This window comes from Chelmon rostratus, chromosome 21 (assembly GCF_017976325.1).
Source record: "Chelmon rostratus isolate fCheRos1 chromosome 21, fCheRos1.pri, whole genome shotgun sequence".
NCBI lineage: Eukaryota > Metazoa > Chordata > Actinopteri > Chaetodontiformes > Chaetodontidae > Chelmon > Chelmon rostratus.
This window is the reverse complement of record NC_055678.1, coordinates 20,849,227-20,867,247: the sequence shown is the minus strand read 5'-3', so window position 1 is coordinate 20,867,247 and position 18,021 is coordinate 20,849,227. Positions and strand designations below refer to the sequence as shown.

General features: G+C 40.7%; 3 protein-coding genes across 5 annotated transcripts in view; 1 reads left to right on the top strand and 2 right to left on the bottom strand.

The window, feature by feature from the left end:
- Positions 1 to 11,413, top strand: part of LOC121625363 (AT-rich interactive domain-containing protein 5B-like) — a 30,683-nt gene extending 19,270 nt beyond the window's left edge. The window contains exons 4-10 of the mRNA XM_041963447.1: positions 23 to 253; positions 3,728 to 3,885; positions 4,021 to 4,249; positions 4,395 to 4,447; positions 4,738 to 4,835; positions 6,129 to 6,324; positions 6,851 to 11,413. Of these exons, the coding sequence (XP_041819381.1) occupies positions 23 to 253; positions 3,728 to 3,885; positions 4,021 to 4,249; positions 4,395 to 4,447; positions 4,738 to 4,835; positions 6,129 to 6,324; positions 6,851 to 8,185 (2,300 nt within the window). The 3' untranslated portion in view covers positions 8,186 to 11,413. The remainder of the gene's footprint in view (positions 1 to 22; positions 254 to 3,727; positions 3,886 to 4,020; positions 4,250 to 4,394; positions 4,448 to 4,737; positions 4,836 to 6,128; positions 6,325 to 6,850) is intronic.
- Positions 1,736 to 2,533, bottom strand: LOC121625365 (high choriolytic enzyme 1-like). The gene has a single exon (XM_041963451.1). The coding sequence runs from the start codon at positions 2,531 to 2,533 to the stop codon at positions 1,736 to 1,738; it is 798 nt and encodes a 265-aa protein (XP_041819385.1).
- LOC121625364 (zinc finger protein 182-like) lies at positions 10,633 to 16,219 on the bottom strand. Of its 3 annotated transcripts, none has more exons than XM_041963448.1 (3): positions 15,964 to 16,219; positions 14,392 to 14,700; positions 10,633 to 14,057 (listed from the first exon to the last, which is right to left on the bottom strand). In XM_041963448.1, the coding sequence occupies exons 2-3, from the start codon at positions 14,576 to 14,578 to the stop codon at positions 12,745 to 12,747; spliced, it is 1,500 nt and encodes a 499-aa protein (XP_041819382.1). In that variant the 5' UTR covers positions 14,579 to 14,700; positions 15,964 to 16,219; the 3' UTR covers positions 10,633 to 12,744. The 3 variants fall into 3 exon arrangements, with proteins under 3 accessions (XP_041819382.1, XP_041819384.1, XP_041819383.1); XM_041963450.1 differs by having other exon boundaries at positions 14,536 to 14,700; XM_041963449.1 differs by having other exon boundaries at positions 16,186 to 16,203.
- Between the last annotated feature and the right edge of the window lie 1,802 nt (positions 16,220 to 18,021).

The following is an 18,021-nucleotide window of genomic DNA, read 5'->3' as shown; positions in this document are numbered from 1 at the left end:
CCCCTTCTGTCTCTTTTTTTAGGTGAAGGCTTGGACCAGAAGCAAGTGCTGGTCCTGTCCTACCCCCAGTACTGCAGGTACCGCTCTGTTGTGGCCCGGCTGTATGAGCAGCCCAGATCACTGCTGGCCAACCAGGTGGTTCTGGCGTTGGGTGGCATCGCAGCACTGTCCGAAAACACACACATCCTGTACTGTCGAGACACATTTCACCACCCCACACTACTGCACAACGAGAGCATATGTGGTGAATTTGGTGAGCAAGACAACACAGCACAGATACACAAACACGATTTGCAAGGGACAACTGATTTCAGTTTAACTCTGTGGGGTTTTGTGGCATATCAAGAATTTCACACATGACTATTTCAATTTTGAATTGTCTTATGAGGTTTTGGTCATACACCATCCTTATAATAGATTCTTATAGTTTTAACCTTAATGTTTTCAAGCAGATGAATTACATCGTAATAGTGGGATATGAGTCAGATATTACTTAGCTAAGTACGATAATGAGTAACGGAAGAGGGAACGGTATGTGCTGAACATTATGCATCCAATGTAGATGTTCTACATTTAACAAACCCTGAATAATGAGTGGAATGAGCACTAACAAGGCCACTGATCACTAAATTTGGTCTGTCATCAAAATACTCACAGACTTTAAGTTAATTAGCAGCAGCTAATATGACCTGCTACTGGCAACATTTGAAAAAGGCCAGCTGTTGTAAAGGAGAACAGGTTTGCAACTGTAGCGGGCCGGAGTGGACAAAACACAGTAGGATTCAGTAAAGAAGGCATTACATTTAAAATATGCCTGAATGAGCCCCGGCACTGATCCTGAGAGTCAGCTGAGAACGACTATACTTTGGTTTGAATTAGTGCCATTTGTCAACGGGTCTCACTCAGTGTTTGGAGTAATGCTACGCAAATTAACACATTACTGTTATTCCACTACTTTTGTCAATACGCCAAATGCAGTCTATTCAATGGATTTTCCAATTTATTTATTTTTTTTAGCTTGCTTTTCATTGTAGTGATTGTAGCGTTTTAATATAAAGTTAAATAAATAAGTTTGTCGAATATTATTTATTTTTAAATCCTGTAGCGAAGCTTGGCTATCATTTACATTCAACATAATGTGGGTCCTCTTCTTCCAAATCTTATTGTCTGACCAAGACAACACAAGTGTATCTTACAGGTTAGAATGCTAGCCGTTGCTGCCCCCTTTTGGCCGGGAGTATTAATAACTCCTGTCACAGTTGTCCCAACCTAGCCACAGCGGCAGTAAAATAGTGTAGCTATGTGTGCATTAATAATAGATTTGAGGCAGACACTTACAAGTAAGGTAGAGATTCCATTACATAGTAAAGAATTACTTTTATAAAGTAATTAAATCACTTTTAGAAAAGTAATGTGGGAATTAAAAGAACTGACTTGCAGCAGAATAAATTTTAGTGCAGTGAATCAAACGTTATGCAGGTAAAGGAATAAGTGAAGATTCAGAATCAAATGAGGGAATGAAGACAGATAAATGCTGGTAGTCAACTTTATTATTGTGTGGTTTACATAAACTTTATTATTTTAGACATTAGGGGGCTTCATTTAATGTCTAACTTTGATGTATATTCTATTGTCTGAACATTTCTATCACATGAACTGAAATCTGTAACTGATGATGATCACAGGTTCTAGTAGCTTTTAATAAAGGACATAGCTTGTACTACAAGTGTTGTTGTCAGCAGCCATAGAGCAGGTTGATCCTCATGACGTCCCAGTAGGACATGCCCTGCCTCTGGCCGATCTGGACATTGGGGTCGGGGATGGGAGTGATGGAGTCCCTGCCATACTGGATGGAGAAGGCTGTTCTTCCATAGTGCATGATGGAGGAGTAGTCGTAGGGGGTGTTCAGGTTGTTGGTAGCTTGCTTGTAGAAGTTGTAGGCCATCTGCGGGTCGATGTTCTCCCAGTTGATCCTGACGTAGCTGTCGCGGTCGCTCCTGGTCTGCTCATGCTGGAAGCCCAGAGCGTGGTTGATCTCGTGCTGGATGATGCCGTGGTAGAGGCAGCCCTGTCTGTTCAGAGACAGGACCTGTCTGCCTCCCTCTTTGCCCAGAGAGGAGAAACACCCGCCTCTGTTCTCGATGCTGATGTGGTCGTACTCGTTCTGACGGGGGACGAAGCGGATGCAGGTGCTGCTGTGGAAGGCCTGCATGGCGTACTCGATCTTCTGCCTTTCCCAGCTGGAAAACTCACTGCTCATTGTGAAGGGGATCATCACCAGGCCATTGGAAGCTTTCCTCCACAGGCAGCTCTGGGACCAGCACGTCATGGCATTTCTGGTCCTGGGAGCCAACAGGTCTCCTTCCAGCAGGATCTCGTTGGTGCCGTTGTTGGAGGTCAGAATCCTGGTGGTGATGTCGACAGCTTGATCTTCGTCCACCTGGACCACTGCTCCACTTCCCTCCTCCATGAGAGGATGTGCCTGAGAGAGGCCGAGGAGGAGCAGCAGCAGCATGCCGACAGAGGGAGTCATCTTCAGGGTGGATCTGGAGCCTGTGGAGCTTCTGTGGAGAGCTGCTGTGGAAAGACTCCTTGAAGCCTGATGTTTGACTCAGTTCAGTACAGGCTCTTTATACGTTCCTCTACAGGTGTGTCTGCATTAGGATTATGGGCTGGGGTCCACACTGCTAGGCCTAAATAAACCTCTTCAGGGAGGACTCCACAGACAAACCGACTACTTAAACATGGTTTGTTATCTCTGGTGATTACATGGATGAACACGGTTGGTTTACTGGGTCGGACATGTTTAAGCCAACTTCTTAAATTGTCTTCGACCAAAAGACTTCACAGCGTCTATGTGAAACCAGCCTTTGCTCTTATTTCTTATTTTGCAAAGTGAAGTAACTGAACTGAAGGATGAATCAATCGAAATTTCAGTAAAACAAATTTTCCAGGCAACAGTTGCATGGTGTGTTCTGCAAACAACTTTCATTCTGTGAACTGGACAAAGACCTGGAAGAATTTTACTGTTCTTCATGAAACAGTTTCCAGAGAACACACCAGAACTTTATTATTATTTCCAATGAATTTCAGTGCAGTGAATCAAACGTTATGCAGGTAAAGGAATAAGTAAAGATTCAGAATCAAATGAGGGAATGAAGACAGATAAATGCTGGTAGTCAACTTTATTATTGTGTGGTTTACATAAACTTTATTACAGGTATTTTAGACATTAGGGGGCTTCAGTTTCATTGTCTAACTTGTGTAGAAGTAGAATAGAATGTATATTCTGAACATTTCTGTCACATGAACTGAAATCTGTGACTGATGATGATCACAGGTTCTAGTCGCTTTTAATAAAGGACATAACTTGTACTACAAGTATTGTTGTCAGCAGCCATAGAGCAGGTTGATCCTCATGACGTCCCAGTAGGACATGCCCTGCCTCTGGCTGATCTGGACATACAGAGTGCACAGCCGTTGAGTGAGAGAGACGTCCCACGCCATCTTTGGACATGATTTGTATTGACTTCAATGCAAGAGACCTAGGGACAGAGCATGTGACGTGAATATCAGCATCAAAATACAAGATTTGAATTCATGTCATTTGAACTCCTGCATACAAACAAGGACATTTGAAGATATTTTAACCTGCTACAACCTTCAGCAAAAGTGAGCACATTTACATTTTTTAACAAAAATTATGCTTGTTTTTCTTTGTCTTCAGCTCCCAACCTGAAGGGCCGTCCCCGGAAAAAGAAGCCATCAAACTCTCTATATTGTGACTCACAAGGTCAGACTGGGAGGTTGGAGGCTAAAGGTAACTGTCAAATGTCAGTGTCTTCAAAAGAGACTGAAGCAACAGCAGGAGAAACCACAGTCAAGGTACAAATTATTACAAGTATTGACTCAATCCTAGTTGTAATTGCATTAATTTGTGCATTGAGTGATGCTTCTGATACTGAAGTAAATGTGTACACATTTCTCTGTGCTACACTTGTCTATTTTTTTTTCTTCCAGGTGACGGCAGACCAAGCAGGCTCGTCCAAACATAAAACCAGCAACTGTAGTGATCGCAGAAATCACGGCAGGCAGACCACAACACTGGTGCTGTCAGCAGAGAGAAGAAGAAGAGGACAGGGGGTGCAGCACAGAGCAGAGGAGCAGGCTTTCCTGGTGGCTCTCTATAAATATATGAAGGAGAGGAAGACACCAATTGAGAGGATCCCCTACCTGGGCTTCAAACAGAGTAAATGACCTCATATTTTTTCAGACCCAGTTGTAATAAACTGGAATCTTACTTTAAAACAGAGAGAAATGAAAGCAGTGACACATCTTTGTGTGGATATTATTTATTCCAATATGTCCGCATTTCTCCTGTGTCTGAATGACAGTTAACCTCTGGACCATGTTCCAAGCTGCTCAGAACCTGGGAGGATATGAACTGGTGAGTTTTAGAGATTTTCCTCTAGATTGAAGGGGTTAAACTGGATCAATCCCCTGATGTGTTGTCACTCAGTACAGTGACAAACAGTACTACTGTTTGGTAATAATGCAGTTCTACATGTTAGTCAGTCACAAATAAATCATTCTTGCAATAATCCCTCAAGTCTGCAGGTGTAAATGTTAATAAATGGTTTATTAACCATTGATAAAGTTAGTCACAACTTATGAACCTGAAGTGAGGCTGCCTCAGGAGGAGGTGGAACCATTCTGTTTTTTTTTTAATCTGTGTAGATTACAGAACGCAGACAATGGAAGAAGGTCTATGATGAGCTTGGAGGAAACCCAGGCAGCACCAGCGCAGCAACCTGCACACGTCGACACTACGAAAGGTCAGTGTGTGGAAATGACACACTCACACTCACACTTTTATTTTTACATAAAATCAATGAGTAACCTGGAGGCTCTGCAGCCACACAGACACACTGCAGTCTGCCAAGAATAAACTGGCTCTTTCAATGCCAGATGTAGCAGTTGATTCCTTCAGTTTGCATCGTCCCCAGAGGGCTCAGTTAAAGGTTTGCACAGTGCCGAAATGAATTAATAGATTTTAATGGATCATTTCATTCGCTGTCCTTTGTTTTCCTAGTTTTTCATAATGACAATTGACTTTTCTTTTTATTTAAGTTAGACCATGATTTCTGAATGCTGTAACACACAGCATACAGACAGCTGTCAACACAACATGGACAGATATACTGTATAACCTTGTAAATGTGATATGGTGAAAATATTAGCAAACAATTGCTTATTTTCAAGTCCAGCGGGCATCATCAGTGATTTGGAGACATCTGTGTTCATCTGGTGAATTTAATTCCAGTTTTCACTCTGATAGCCCTGTTTTGGTCTCCACCATCTCCTGAGGGTAATATTCAGCTCTTAAGATGCTTCAATGTGTTTACCAGCCAGTCTCTACATGTGTCTGTCTGCCATACAGTGGGTTTCTCTGAGAATTTTCACTGAAAATGGCCACTTGCTGCAGCACAAAATGATGCAGTGAGACTGAACAAAAACAGTAAAGATACAGCCTGTAAACCAAGATGCTAATATGCATGACACAGCTGAGGTGAACAGCATACAGAAGTGCTGATTATAAGCAGTCTGAAATAGTTGTTATTGAAAAGCAACCACAAAATTGCACTAAGAATCTTTTTTCAACATTTTAGTGTTGTTCACAGTCATGAGTGGTTTACCTTTGATTATATTTGTATGCATATATTTAGATGAATTCCATGCCATCCAGTTTTCCACTTTAATTTCCCCTTAGAGGAATAATGCAACATTTTTGGGAATGCACATTTTGTGAGCCTGAGATGTTCAGATGTCTGTGTGTTCAGCACAGAGCTGGAGTGAGGACGTGGTTGGCGTAGCTTAGCATAAAAAGTGGAAGTACGGTAAAACAACAACCTGGCTCTGTCCAGACTTCACAAATACACCTCAACAGCTCACTAAATAAATCTAACAGGAGTGTGTCTCATCTTTTTGTGTGTCATCTTTTTTCATGGTATCCGGACAGTTTCAGTGCAGCTGCTTTTCTAAACTATTGAGATATTTGTGACAGTTAATCAATAATTGGCTAAATGCCTGCTTTCATTCGTTCATTCAGTCGTTCATCTCTTCTCCAGACTCATCCTGCCCTATGAGAGGTTCATCAGAGGGAAGGAGGAAAGACCCCTCCTCCTTTTCAAATGCAGGAAAACAGAGGCAAACTCAAGCAAAGGACCATCCAGTTGTATCTGTACCCCCATCCTGACCAAGACCAAGCAACGCCCTGAGAGGAACTACGACCTGGAAACCAAAGACCAGGATCACAGCAGATTAGTTAGTATCTCTCATTGTCCGTCAGTTTAACAATATTACTTTTAACTACACGATCTCAATGAACAATGCAAAACACAAGGTCATGTGTGAAAGGTACAAAAGCACACATGATATTTTGATCAAATACATGCAATGTGCTATTACCTAACATGCAGGCTTTCTTCCAACAGGTAATGTCTCACTTTATCTTCAAACAAATCATTCCACCAAATAACCACTATGCAAAGCAATTTTCAGTATACTAGAGGGTAATTAGGACAAATAAAGCAACAAGTATATAACTAAGTACTGTGTTAATTGTGTTTGTGGTTCTACCACCATCTCCCACTTTTTTCATCAATAACTGTAAATTTTGTTCCTGTTTTATCATCGTCATACTGCTCTTCCATTCAATAGAGACATTCGCTCACACCTCGCAGACCTTATCTGAATTTGAACCAAAGTCTTTCCTTATGTCACGGTTATAGCACTCTGCATCTCTTTCTAATTTGTTTTTCTTTTCTCCTTCCCTGTTTTCATCTTGCAGGAGTTGATGGAACAAAATTCTAAGCTGAAACTTGAACCCCAAATCTGCATAACTCGCTTGGATTCTCTACAGCCTCCACAAAGTATCAGAAAAAGACAGAGGCAAACACAGGATTGTCAGAATGATATGGGAAAACAGCTGATGCTGCAACACAAAGACGAGGTGAAGAGGAAGAGGAGGTACAGCGGGTGTGACCCATCCTACTTGACAACTTCTCCAATGGCAATGGACGACAGGAGTGTGTTTCCACTGACCACTCCAAAGATTTTTAACCATGCCCACTCAGCGGTGGACCTCTGGCAGCACCAGCAAGCACCATTACAGGACCAGTGTCATGTTGGGAAACCAAGACATGCGCAGTCTCCAACAATCCCAGAACCCCCGGGTGAACAAGCCGAACTACCAACACCAGAGGACATTTCTTCAGGCTTTGTCACTCTTTTCAACTCCTCAAGGGTTAGCAAGGTGATTACGTCTCCACTGGCCAAGAAAAAGCTCTTCTTGCAGGTCAGTAGTACTGGATTACCTTCTCAAGACAACTGTCATTCCAACCTTGCCCAGCCATCTCCACTTATTACTTCTACTTTAACCAACTGTATAATGGAAGAGGCAGCAGAGCAACCAGCACTACCCACAGATCCCTCAGTGGTGGTGCTCAGTCGGCCTTCTGTGATACAGCATGTGCAGAGTTTCAAGGCAAGAGTCCAGAAAGACAGAGCGAGACTGATTAAAGAAAGCACTCCTCCCCCTTTATTTTCTCATGAACAGCATTTCCATTTTACTCCTGCTTGTCATGCTCACTCACCCGTCCTATCCCTTCAAAAATCAAGCTGCACACCTCGAGGCTTCTCCACTGGCCTTTTCTCATCCTTCTCACTCCTTCATTGTTGGCACAGGGCAGCTGAGAAAGCTGATGCAAAAGTCAATGCAGAGTTAGTTCATGATGGATCTAAACGACCCCAAGAGCAAGGAGCTAGCCTCTCAATAGACCCTGATAGCTTGGTGGGATTCCTTCAGTCTGCTAAAGATCCAAAGTACTCCACCCTGACTGATCAGGACAAATCTTCCAATCCAAAAACAACAGCGTCTGATGATCAACCCACAGATCTCAGTCTCCCGAAATCCTCCCTTAAACCACTTCACCATCCCTACATTTCCTGTCCACTCATGTGTTCCACAAGGTATCAGGAGAGTAACTCAATACTCTCTCACAATGCATTCACAGAGGTCAACGCTGGACATTACTCTCAAGCAAGGCAAGTGCCCCCACTGACTGCATCTCCTGCAAACACACCCAATCCCAGACATGACCCAACTGTTGAACTCAATGCTTGAGTCACTGAGGAAGTAGTGGATGGTACAGTCCACAACAGAGGAGTGAAGAAACAGAAAGTAGGAGATGAGGAAGAGCAAGAACAATTGGAAACTGCCCTTTGCCACAAATGAGAGAGGACTTAGGATCACAGGTTGCACTTCACAATAACTGTGTTGCACTACCCCTTCAACAAGTTTGGAAAGAGCAGGTCAAAAAGAAGAAGGCAAGCAGTTACAATGACTCCTAAGGATGCCCCTTCCTTATCTCGAACTACAAAGATCAAGACACCTAAAGAGTTGGACGACAGTTTTGTGGGAGAAAGTGCAGAGAGAGGTGCAGTGAGAGGTGTGTCCTCTCCCCTCTTTCTTCTCAACCCTGCTTCTCCTCAAATCTACCCCAACATCCTTAACCTTTCAGGAACCCTTGCATTTTTCTACGTTCAACACCTGTGGAGACATACCTTGAGCCTTCCCCTAACTATGGACCAGCCCCTTTGTTCAGACTCCCATCTCCAAAATCCACTTCAATACTTGAATACTCAATCAAGTGACATCAATCAACCAATTTCCATCCATTCCTCAACCATACAAAGGCAGCTATTGGCTCAGGAAGCTGCCAGTCCAATAAATACCTACCAACAAACATAGTCAGTCAACCCATAACCCACCTTTAGCCAGCCACAATTAAACTCTGTTCACCCCAACACCCAGCTGACATAATATAACATAAAGGCTGTTGCACTTGACAGTAGTCTTACTTGCGACTCAAGGCTGATTGTCTCTTAAATTGCTGCAAACAACAAGTGCATGGATCCAACTTTCACAAGACTCGTGAGCTACACAGCACTTGCATTTTACATAAAGTTGTCTGTGAAGACTCACAGTCATCTAGGTCATGGTTTTGCAAGGAGAGTTGAATCAAGGACAACTGGCCTTTGTTGTAGAAAATTGAAAACATTTTGCCTGTCATCCAAGGGGCTTCTTCGGTTCTCACTGATGGGGAATCTCAGGTATTTCATTTCTGTGGGGTCATGGTCATTGAAGCCATTTGGGTGTGGCTGGCTGTGTGAATGACAGATGTTACAGTTGTCACATGCGGTCAACTGTGAAAAGTAGTTAAATCTCCAAAGCATAAATTTCAAATTGGAATTTTCAGCGTAACAACATTTTACATGGATTGACTTTTTTCATAGAAGATATTTAACACATCACAGCAGGATAAGCACAGGTGTGAATAATCAATTTCTTTGTTGAATTTCATTGAGCTGTTTAAGTTCTGTACATCACGGTAATGACGGGAAGATAGCACCATGGCACCATAGTTTGTTTCACCCCTGTGAAAAACACTATTTCAATGCATTTGTGAGTGTTTTCTATCTAAGTCAATCATGACTGGTGACACAATAAATGCAAAAAAAATGTGCATTTATTGCAGCACTTCTGGAATACTAGAAGATACTGTAGATTAAATAACAGACTTCCTGCTCTTTGAAGTGGGGTGTTTTAGTGTTTTGGCCTCAGTCTTGAAGGCCATCTCAGTTCTGCAAACTACCAGATGTCACTATGCTGCTGCCTTCAATGCTGTAAAGCAAAAGGCTTCATCCACCCAACACCAGCTCACTGTCAGCCTTACCGGGATGTTGAAGCCTGATGTTGTTAGTAACATCTGTACTTTTCCTACTATGAGGAGACATAATGTCTGCTGTGTTCATGCTCTGTCAGCATGAGTGTATTCATGGATTTTGTTATTTCATGCCTTTTCTCACTTTTATAGATTAAGCAGATTTCATGCCTGTCCACCTTAAAGACAAAATGTAAATGTATGCATCTCCAGCATCTTCACATAAAGTAACTGCAAAAACAAATTTATCCAGCAAACTCACACAAAGCAGGCAGCACTGTAATATCTCTTCAGAAGCAGTCGGGATAGACACACCCAACAGAAGCACTGTCTTTAGCTGATCTTACCCTCTCTGATGATCCCTCGTCAGACTGACTCCAGAACAGTTCACTGCACACATTCGTATATATAGACATGGCTGCTTGTGTCACAGACTTTCTGTTTACAACATTCTACTGTCATGTCCATACTCGATATTCTAAATTTCATATATTTCTATATTAAACATGTGTTGTTTATTATGTTGTTGGCATGTTTAGTTACAGACAGCCATCAGGCAGGTTATTGCAAATGCCCCCTGTAATGTTTCCTTCTTTCAGCAAACATTATGAGACTTCATCAATTTTGCACAGTAAAACAGGCTTACTGTCTAACTAAAAATAAATGTGACGAGCATTATTTAGCATTATTTATGGCTTCTGGTGGATGAAAAGACTGCAGAAAAGTACCCTAAGGTTGGAATGATTCTAGCCATAACCCTCTCATAAGGTCATATTCAGATCATGTTTCAATTGTGATGTGAAACCAAATGTAAAAAAGATGACAAATTCTCCAAGAGCACCAAATATCAGACAGACAGAGTTATTTACCCAGGGATAATACACAGATGCTATGACTCTGGACAGAAGCTTGCTTTTACACTGTAATTGTCATATTTTGTGTAGAAACACACATTTGTCACATTTTGCAAAGCAAAATTATTACAATACATAGCCAATTTAAAATTGTACAATAAATACAAATCTCTGAAGACCATATAGATACCCAAGAGTCCATGGAATTTGTAAAATGAATATACAGACTTCACAAAAATCAATAATTAAATTCTCTACAGTTTCCCTACATAAACACAAGCTTGCACAGAAAAGGTGACACAAAACTGACAGCAAAGTGCTGCTACGCTGGTTTCTTGGTTTCTTCTCAGTGTATTTGACTTGATGTCAATTCAAATACACCGTGAATGAAGCTCCTCTGGATGTGTGGCGTCCAGAGGTATGACTGTAGAGTGAGTAAAAAAAAGTCCTAAAGCAGAAACTGCAGTCTTCACATGTGCCCAGTGAAGACCCTGTGAACTATCTTTATGGAGATGGCCCAACAACTTCAAAACTCCTACATGTGTGCACAAACCATTTTACGTCTGACTGCTTTGAGACCAATACAAAGCAGGATTCACTTTAAAAACTTTGAAGCTGACGGGCTGATATCAATAGAACCTGTCAGTTTTGCCAAGTGTATGCTGCATTTCTCTTTATTTTGCTGGTTAGTCTGTTGATGGACATTCAAGAAAAAACCAATAAAGCCAATAAAAGAAGCAGAGTGGTAGCTTGGATGTGGGAATCTGTTTTTTTTTTGCTGTTTGTGTAGCCTCACATAGCCAGAGCTAACGTTAGCTCCATCCTTCATACTGCAACAGGAGCTCAGCTGGTTTGTTGTTCGAGGAAAGTCCATCTGCTGTGTGCTGTGTCAGTATGTGTGTCTGCTGCTGACGTATGGAAACATGCTGGATAGACAAGCCCTGTGCTACACTGACCACTGAACTTAAAAATAATACTTTGGATTTTCTGCCAAATAAATGCTGTTGAGATGCCTATTGTGAAAATGAATCACATTACATTTAATAATTAAACTACATTATGGGGCAGGTTACTCCTTCAAAAACACACGCAGACCTATACTTCATTTTCATTACTATTTGGAGCCAGTAAACAAATGTTTTTTTTCATTTTAAGATGTGTTCCCTTACATTGCTAATAGAATGAAGAGGTAGAATCATGTTCTGAGTGGAGTATCCCTTTTATTTTTCTGATACCATGATATAATACTATCACTGTATCTGTATGTGTACCAAAAATGGTACAATGATACAAAATTTAGGACATAATGCCCACCCCTAAAAACTACACTTATTACTGCTCCTTTGCATGAGTGCCTGAAGTTTGCTTTTCATGTTTTATGTTTTTCGTGGATAAATCTAGGTAGCTAGCTGTCTAGGTAGGCAGATGATGACACTATTCTATATCTCACCTCCAACTAAGCCATTTTTGGTTGACTGGTTCTCTTCCTAGGGATTGGAAGTCAATGGATGACAGAAGTCTGGATGCAAGTTTACCAAAAGGCCTCCTCAACAGCTGTATTGGAGTTTGTATCACATGATCTTCTTTAGTGAATGGAACAAGCCCAGTTGCCATGGCATTAGATGTTCAGATTTTCACAACAATTGAAGACCTCCTCATTAATATTGACTTCAAAGCTGAGTATATTCTTGGTCTTCAAAAAATAAATTAATGTTCAATGTCAGCTTTAAAGCAAACATGAATGAGAAGTCCTTGAAATTATTTTTACTCACAATTCAACATGATACTGGACAAACTCCAAGTGCGAATGAAATTAATGTGATACAATCAAAAGCTCCAGAACAGCTAGCTAATGTAACCTTGTGGTGGGACTACTTGTCGACTGGGAAACTTCTGATCAGAAATATATGATCAAATAAGATTATGAAACTGACCATACATTCAATCCAGCATTCAGTACTTCACTTGCCTCAGACACATTTCACTCAATATGAAGGTATTGGTTAGTGGAAGCCCATGTGTCACTCAGTATGAAGGTATTGGGTACTTAGTTAAGGTACTGTGGTTTGACAACCACCTTTCAGACAAAGCTGCAAACTCCTAAACTATGTGTGGCTCTGCATGTGACATTCTAGAGTTGACCTCTCACCAAAGCTACAGCTGCACTCTTGGCACTGATACCGTTTCTCTGCTGTATGTTTCCTCATGTGTACCACCAGGTTGCCTTTCTGGGCAAAGGATTTGTGACATTCTTTGCACTGAAACGGTCTCTCTCCTGTGTGTATCCTCGTATGATTGACCAGGTCTGACTTCTGACAGAAGATCCTCCCACAGAACTGGCACTGGTATGGTTTGTCCTCCGTATGGATCTTTATGTGCCGTATTAAAGTCTTAGTCAGCGAAAAACATTTGGCGCACAAGGGACACTTGTAGGGTTTCTGTGCCGTTCCTGCTTCAAACTGAACTATAAGCTCGGTTGATTTTCCTGAAGGTCTTCTTGGCAGGATATTTTTGATGTCGACATGTTTGGGCTCCGTCTCACCTTCGCTCTGTTCACCTGGAATCACTGAAAGGAGGGGCTGATCATCTGTGGTGCTGTCTGATAGTCCACCATCAGCTCCAACTGGCTCAGTTTTGATGTGATCAACTGTTACTGCAGCTGAGGCCTCTTTATCTATATCAGCAACGGTCTGGATCTGGTACAGACACAGTGGCTGTAGAGACTCTTGATCAAACTCACTTTTATCATAGGGAGAGATAGTAAGCGGAAATGTCTTCATGCCAGATACATCCTGTCTGGAGTCCAGCTCTACTTCAATCCTGCTGGCAGGTGTCACTGATCTGAGGTGGATTTCTGCATCCACCTTTTCACTAAAACACTGATATGGTTTCTTCTCAGTGTGTTCTCGTCTGTGAACAAGCAGGCTGTCCCTCTGGTCAAAGCTTTCGTCACAGTCTTGGCACTTGTATGGTTTGGTGCCGTTGTGTGTCCTGCTGTGAATGATGAATTCAGCCTTGTGGCAGAAGTGGCGGTCACAGAACTGGCACTGGTACAATGAGGATGTGTCCTCCGGATGCTTTTTGATGTGTCGCAACATCGTCTTTTTGGAAGAAAAACCACTCAAGCAAACGGGACATTTGAATGGTTTCTTCACTTTGAGAAATTTCAAAGGGATGTTCAGGTCACACTCCTGCTTCACATCATCCTCTTCAATATCAACCAGTATCTCCTGGTCACTTTGATCATTTCCACTGGCAGGAGAGGAGTCTGGATGAGTGTTGTTCATCTTGAGACGGTCTTGTCTCAGCTCTGACGCGGTGTTTTCTGGTTCCCAGCACACACTGATGTTCACACTGGCAGCAGGCTGCTGTTCACCAGGCTGCAGTTTCACATCTGTGGTAGACATCTGGGAAGAGTCTGAAGCAAAGGAGAGGACAACATTTATTTCAATTTCAAGTGTGCAGAAGAGTCATTTTATTCACAGCATCTCCAACACATCCTGCGTCTTCTTGAATATCACCCAAAAACGATGCATTCCAGTGCAAGAGCATAAATTAGCTTGTGAATACTGTTTTGCAAACACCAGCAGCCTGTCCATCAGGAAATCAACGGCCAATGGAAAATACTTCTACTGCCACAAGTGATAATGACCGCTATCAGGGACAATTTCAAACCTCACACACTTCTGTGTTTTTTAACTTGATATACTTCATGATTTATTTTACAGGAAGCAAACTTCTGATAAACTGACCTTCACTATGTGACTTGGCAATATCCAGCAGTCTGTGGTGGCTGTCCACCACCCACTTTGAACAGGACATTTCCTCTTCATACTCTATAATGGTTCTTTCTACAACCTTGAGGATCTCCTGGGCAGCTGCAGACAAACACTCACTGATGAGTGCTCTCAGCAGCTCCATCTTTGCCGTCTTCACCATGCTGACGTTTTCTCCACAGCAGAAGCAGACATTAGCACTCAAGCCTCCCTGTCAGTCCTGACTGCTCCACAGCTACGCCTGAATTTTCTGTGTCCTCAGATCCCACCTTGCTCTGGCCATGTCTGCAAACACAAAATGCACAACAAGAGCTGAAGATCTGAAAGAAACTGAGCAGTAATGTTTTATTTTAATTAGATGAATGAATTCATTCAAATGTGAGTGCTTGAATTCCACCAGAATAAACAAATGCAGCTTTCACAAGTGCATTTGATTTATTGTCAATGTCAAATGAAGTACAACTGAATTCATTACACAAACTAACAGCACCATCAAAACTTCTGGATCTTCATCTCAAAGTAAAAAATAAATAAATAAAAGAACTATACGGGGAATGTAAAGGGAGTTTCTGAACCATGTAGCATGTTTTAAATAAAACTGGGGAGTCAAAAATAAATATTAGGAAGGTTTTCTTTCACACACCCAAAGTAGATCTTTTTTAAAGTATGGTATTAGCAGGGAAGGATTTGTTGATCAACCAAAAATTCCTCTGCCGCGATGTTGATAACCAAGCAGACATACAAGAAATATATGTCATCCCCTCAAATGTCCACTTGTGATGGTTTTGTTAAGCTTCTCTGACTGTACAGTGAATACCTTTGGGGTTTGAACTGTTACTCAGAAGACATTACTTTGGGCTCTGGGCATTTGAGAAACCATTTTTTACTATTTTCTGACATTTTATAGACTAAACAATTTTATTCTTAGAAAAAACTGTAAGTATTTAATAACATGGTTTGACTCAAGTCTAAGACTCTAATTAATTAAATAATAAATTAATCAGACAAGTATTACTTCGTCAAGGAAAATAATATAAATGCATAATTTTCATGAATATTTATTTATGTAAATACAGCTAGAAAATGGCATCACTCCCAAATAGACTAGAGTTTAATGCAAATATTAAGAGAAAAAAGACACCAATGTTTTCCGGTAGTGTCATAAAATACATAAAATACTAAATAATAACACGTCACTTGCTTGGTTGCTTTCTAATCAGCTCTTTCATACACGTATGTTTGGATGGAACTGTTTTTATTCCACTACTTGTTCTTGATGTTAACCATCATGACGAAATAATTGCGTATCTCGTTTTAATAAGAGTTAACGAGAGACATTCATGCTGTAGTGCGTACGTAAGTTTACGTTTAGTGGCAACCAAGAAACCAAAAGTGTAAGAACTTCTAACGAAGTTTGGTGTAGTCACACGTCCACACGTTTTGTAGCTACATGTCGCACATGATTTATTCCAAAAAGCTAATGCAACCTAACACTGACCTGTTTACATCTTTTCTCAACAACAACAACAGGTAGACTTAATTGCTTACCCTGGCGACAGTGTCACTCGTTTTTTCAGTCCCTACTGAATTAGCGGAGTTAGCTTTAGCTAAGGAAGGATAGCTAGCTGAGCTGCCAGTTCATAGAAACAAGATCTTATGAGAAAAACAAACTGCACTGCTAACTACAGAACACAAGCAGTCGACTGCTACTTGTAGTTTATTAAGGTGCAGTCGGCTTGCCAAAAAATAAAAGCTACAGAGCTAACTAACCAACTGCACGTTGTGCAGTGTCCACGGTCAAGTGGATTCATAATGCTAAAAACATAGCGAACTTCTTCTTCTTCGGTTGCCATTAATTGGACCAATAAAACTACCGCCCCCAACTGTTCAACTCCAGTACTTCGTTTTACTGAATCCTCAACAGCAGGTGTACAAAATAATCAGTGGGCTGACACAACAAAGTGAAATTATTAGTTATTGCCAAAAAAATACACAATGACATGTTTCATGTTACAATAACAAAGTGAGTAGACTTTTTTGACGTGGTGGCAGCAACACTGCTTTATACCATTAGTGCAGGGTTACCGTCACTTTTGTATTTCATCAAAAACCAGCTGTAACTCACATGAACACCACGTGTTGAGACAGAGAATGCATGAAAATTAGTTAGTGAACAAGCAGAGATGAAGGGAGCTAAAAGTAATGGGACAATGATTGAAACAGATACAAATAAATAATTAAGATAAGAGATAAAGGTTAAGGTTCCCAACCTGTATTATAACACAAATTGAATTTATTTAAATTCAAAGTTTAAACTGACATGATATTCCTTGAGAGAATTTATAACTGAAAAATAAGTTATTAAACCACAAGATAAAGACAGGAACAATCATATCTTATCATTGTATATTCTCCTATAATAATAATAAACAAATTAATAATAATAATAATAATAATAATAATAATAATAATAATAATAATAATAATAACAATAATACTTTATTTGTACCCTTCATACAGGAGTTGCAAGTGCTTTACAAGACAGAAATCCCATGCAAGTGAGTACTTTAGCTGTTTCTAAGGTTGAAAAGAAAAAGTTTTTGTCACCTTGTTGATGTGGGACTTGAATCTTAGATCTGAGTCTAGGAGAACACCAAGACTTGTAACCTCAGATTTAATCCAGGAAGTTAATTTACCCTATTTATTAAACAAACTCTTTTGGTTTTAGGGCCAACAATTAGGACTTTAGTTTTGTCCTCATTTAACTTCAAGATATTATTGCTCATCAATTTACTTAGTTCCAAAAGACAGTTAGTAATGGAATGATCTTATGTATGATCCACAACTCCAAATGTCAAAAGTTTATTCTATTTGATTTCTTTGTTGACTGTAGGTTCATGGAACCTATGCAAACTCAAGTCCATGTACATATATTGTGCACCAGATGGTGCCATTTACCTTTCATAGTTTCTGTACTGAGCAACAATTTTAAAGCCTATCTCAAGCATCTGAGATTACTTTTTGTTCCTTATAACAATCCACTGGTAAACTAGCAGGTTGTTTAAATACACCCCAGTTAAACTGAGTAATGCCAGTGGTTAAGAATGTGTTCAGGCCCAGCCTGGCCTTGGCCAGTGTCCAGTTGTAATAATTAGTAAATCAGCAGAAAATGATCAGTAGAAAACTCCTTAACTAAATAACTTTGGAGGGCACGTGTCTGTGAGCACTAAACTACTGTGCAAACTGGAGTAATAAGAGTGATTTGTGAAGTGGAGAACAGTGGGCAGCTGTGGCGGGCCAACCTGCCCGTTCCTGTTGTTGTGGGGTGGGAGTTTCCAGCTATACAGCTCAGGGGAAACACCACAGGATGTCCTTTTCCTCATTCCTCAAGGATAGACTGACTCTACGTGTGTGTTACTGTATTACTTGTGTGTGTTTCTATTAAATAACAGAATGAAAAACATGTTAAATGCAAAACTGTCAGTAATCTGTGATTTCTGTCAGTTGCTTTTATTTTTTGCAGTGATGCATCAAATAGTCCTCTAGAACATAGTTCATACTCAGTAGTACAAATCTGATGATCCAGTCACTATTAACTACCATGTC

Bases quoted from the DNA above. Each gene is read 5' to 3' on its own strand.
- LOC121625365 (XM_041963451.1), bottom strand. From the start codon at position 2,533: ATGACTCCCTCTGTCGGCATGCTGCTGCTGCTCCTCCTCGGCCTCTCT.
- LOC121625364 (XM_041963448.1), bottom strand. From the start codon at position 14,578: ATGGTGAAGACGGCAAAGATGGAGCTGCTGAGAGCACTCATCAGTGAG. The intron at 14,058-14,391 runs GTCAGTTTATCA...CCTTTGCTTCAG, and splicing joins TGCCAAGTCACATAGTGAAG to ACTCTTCCCAGATGTCTACC.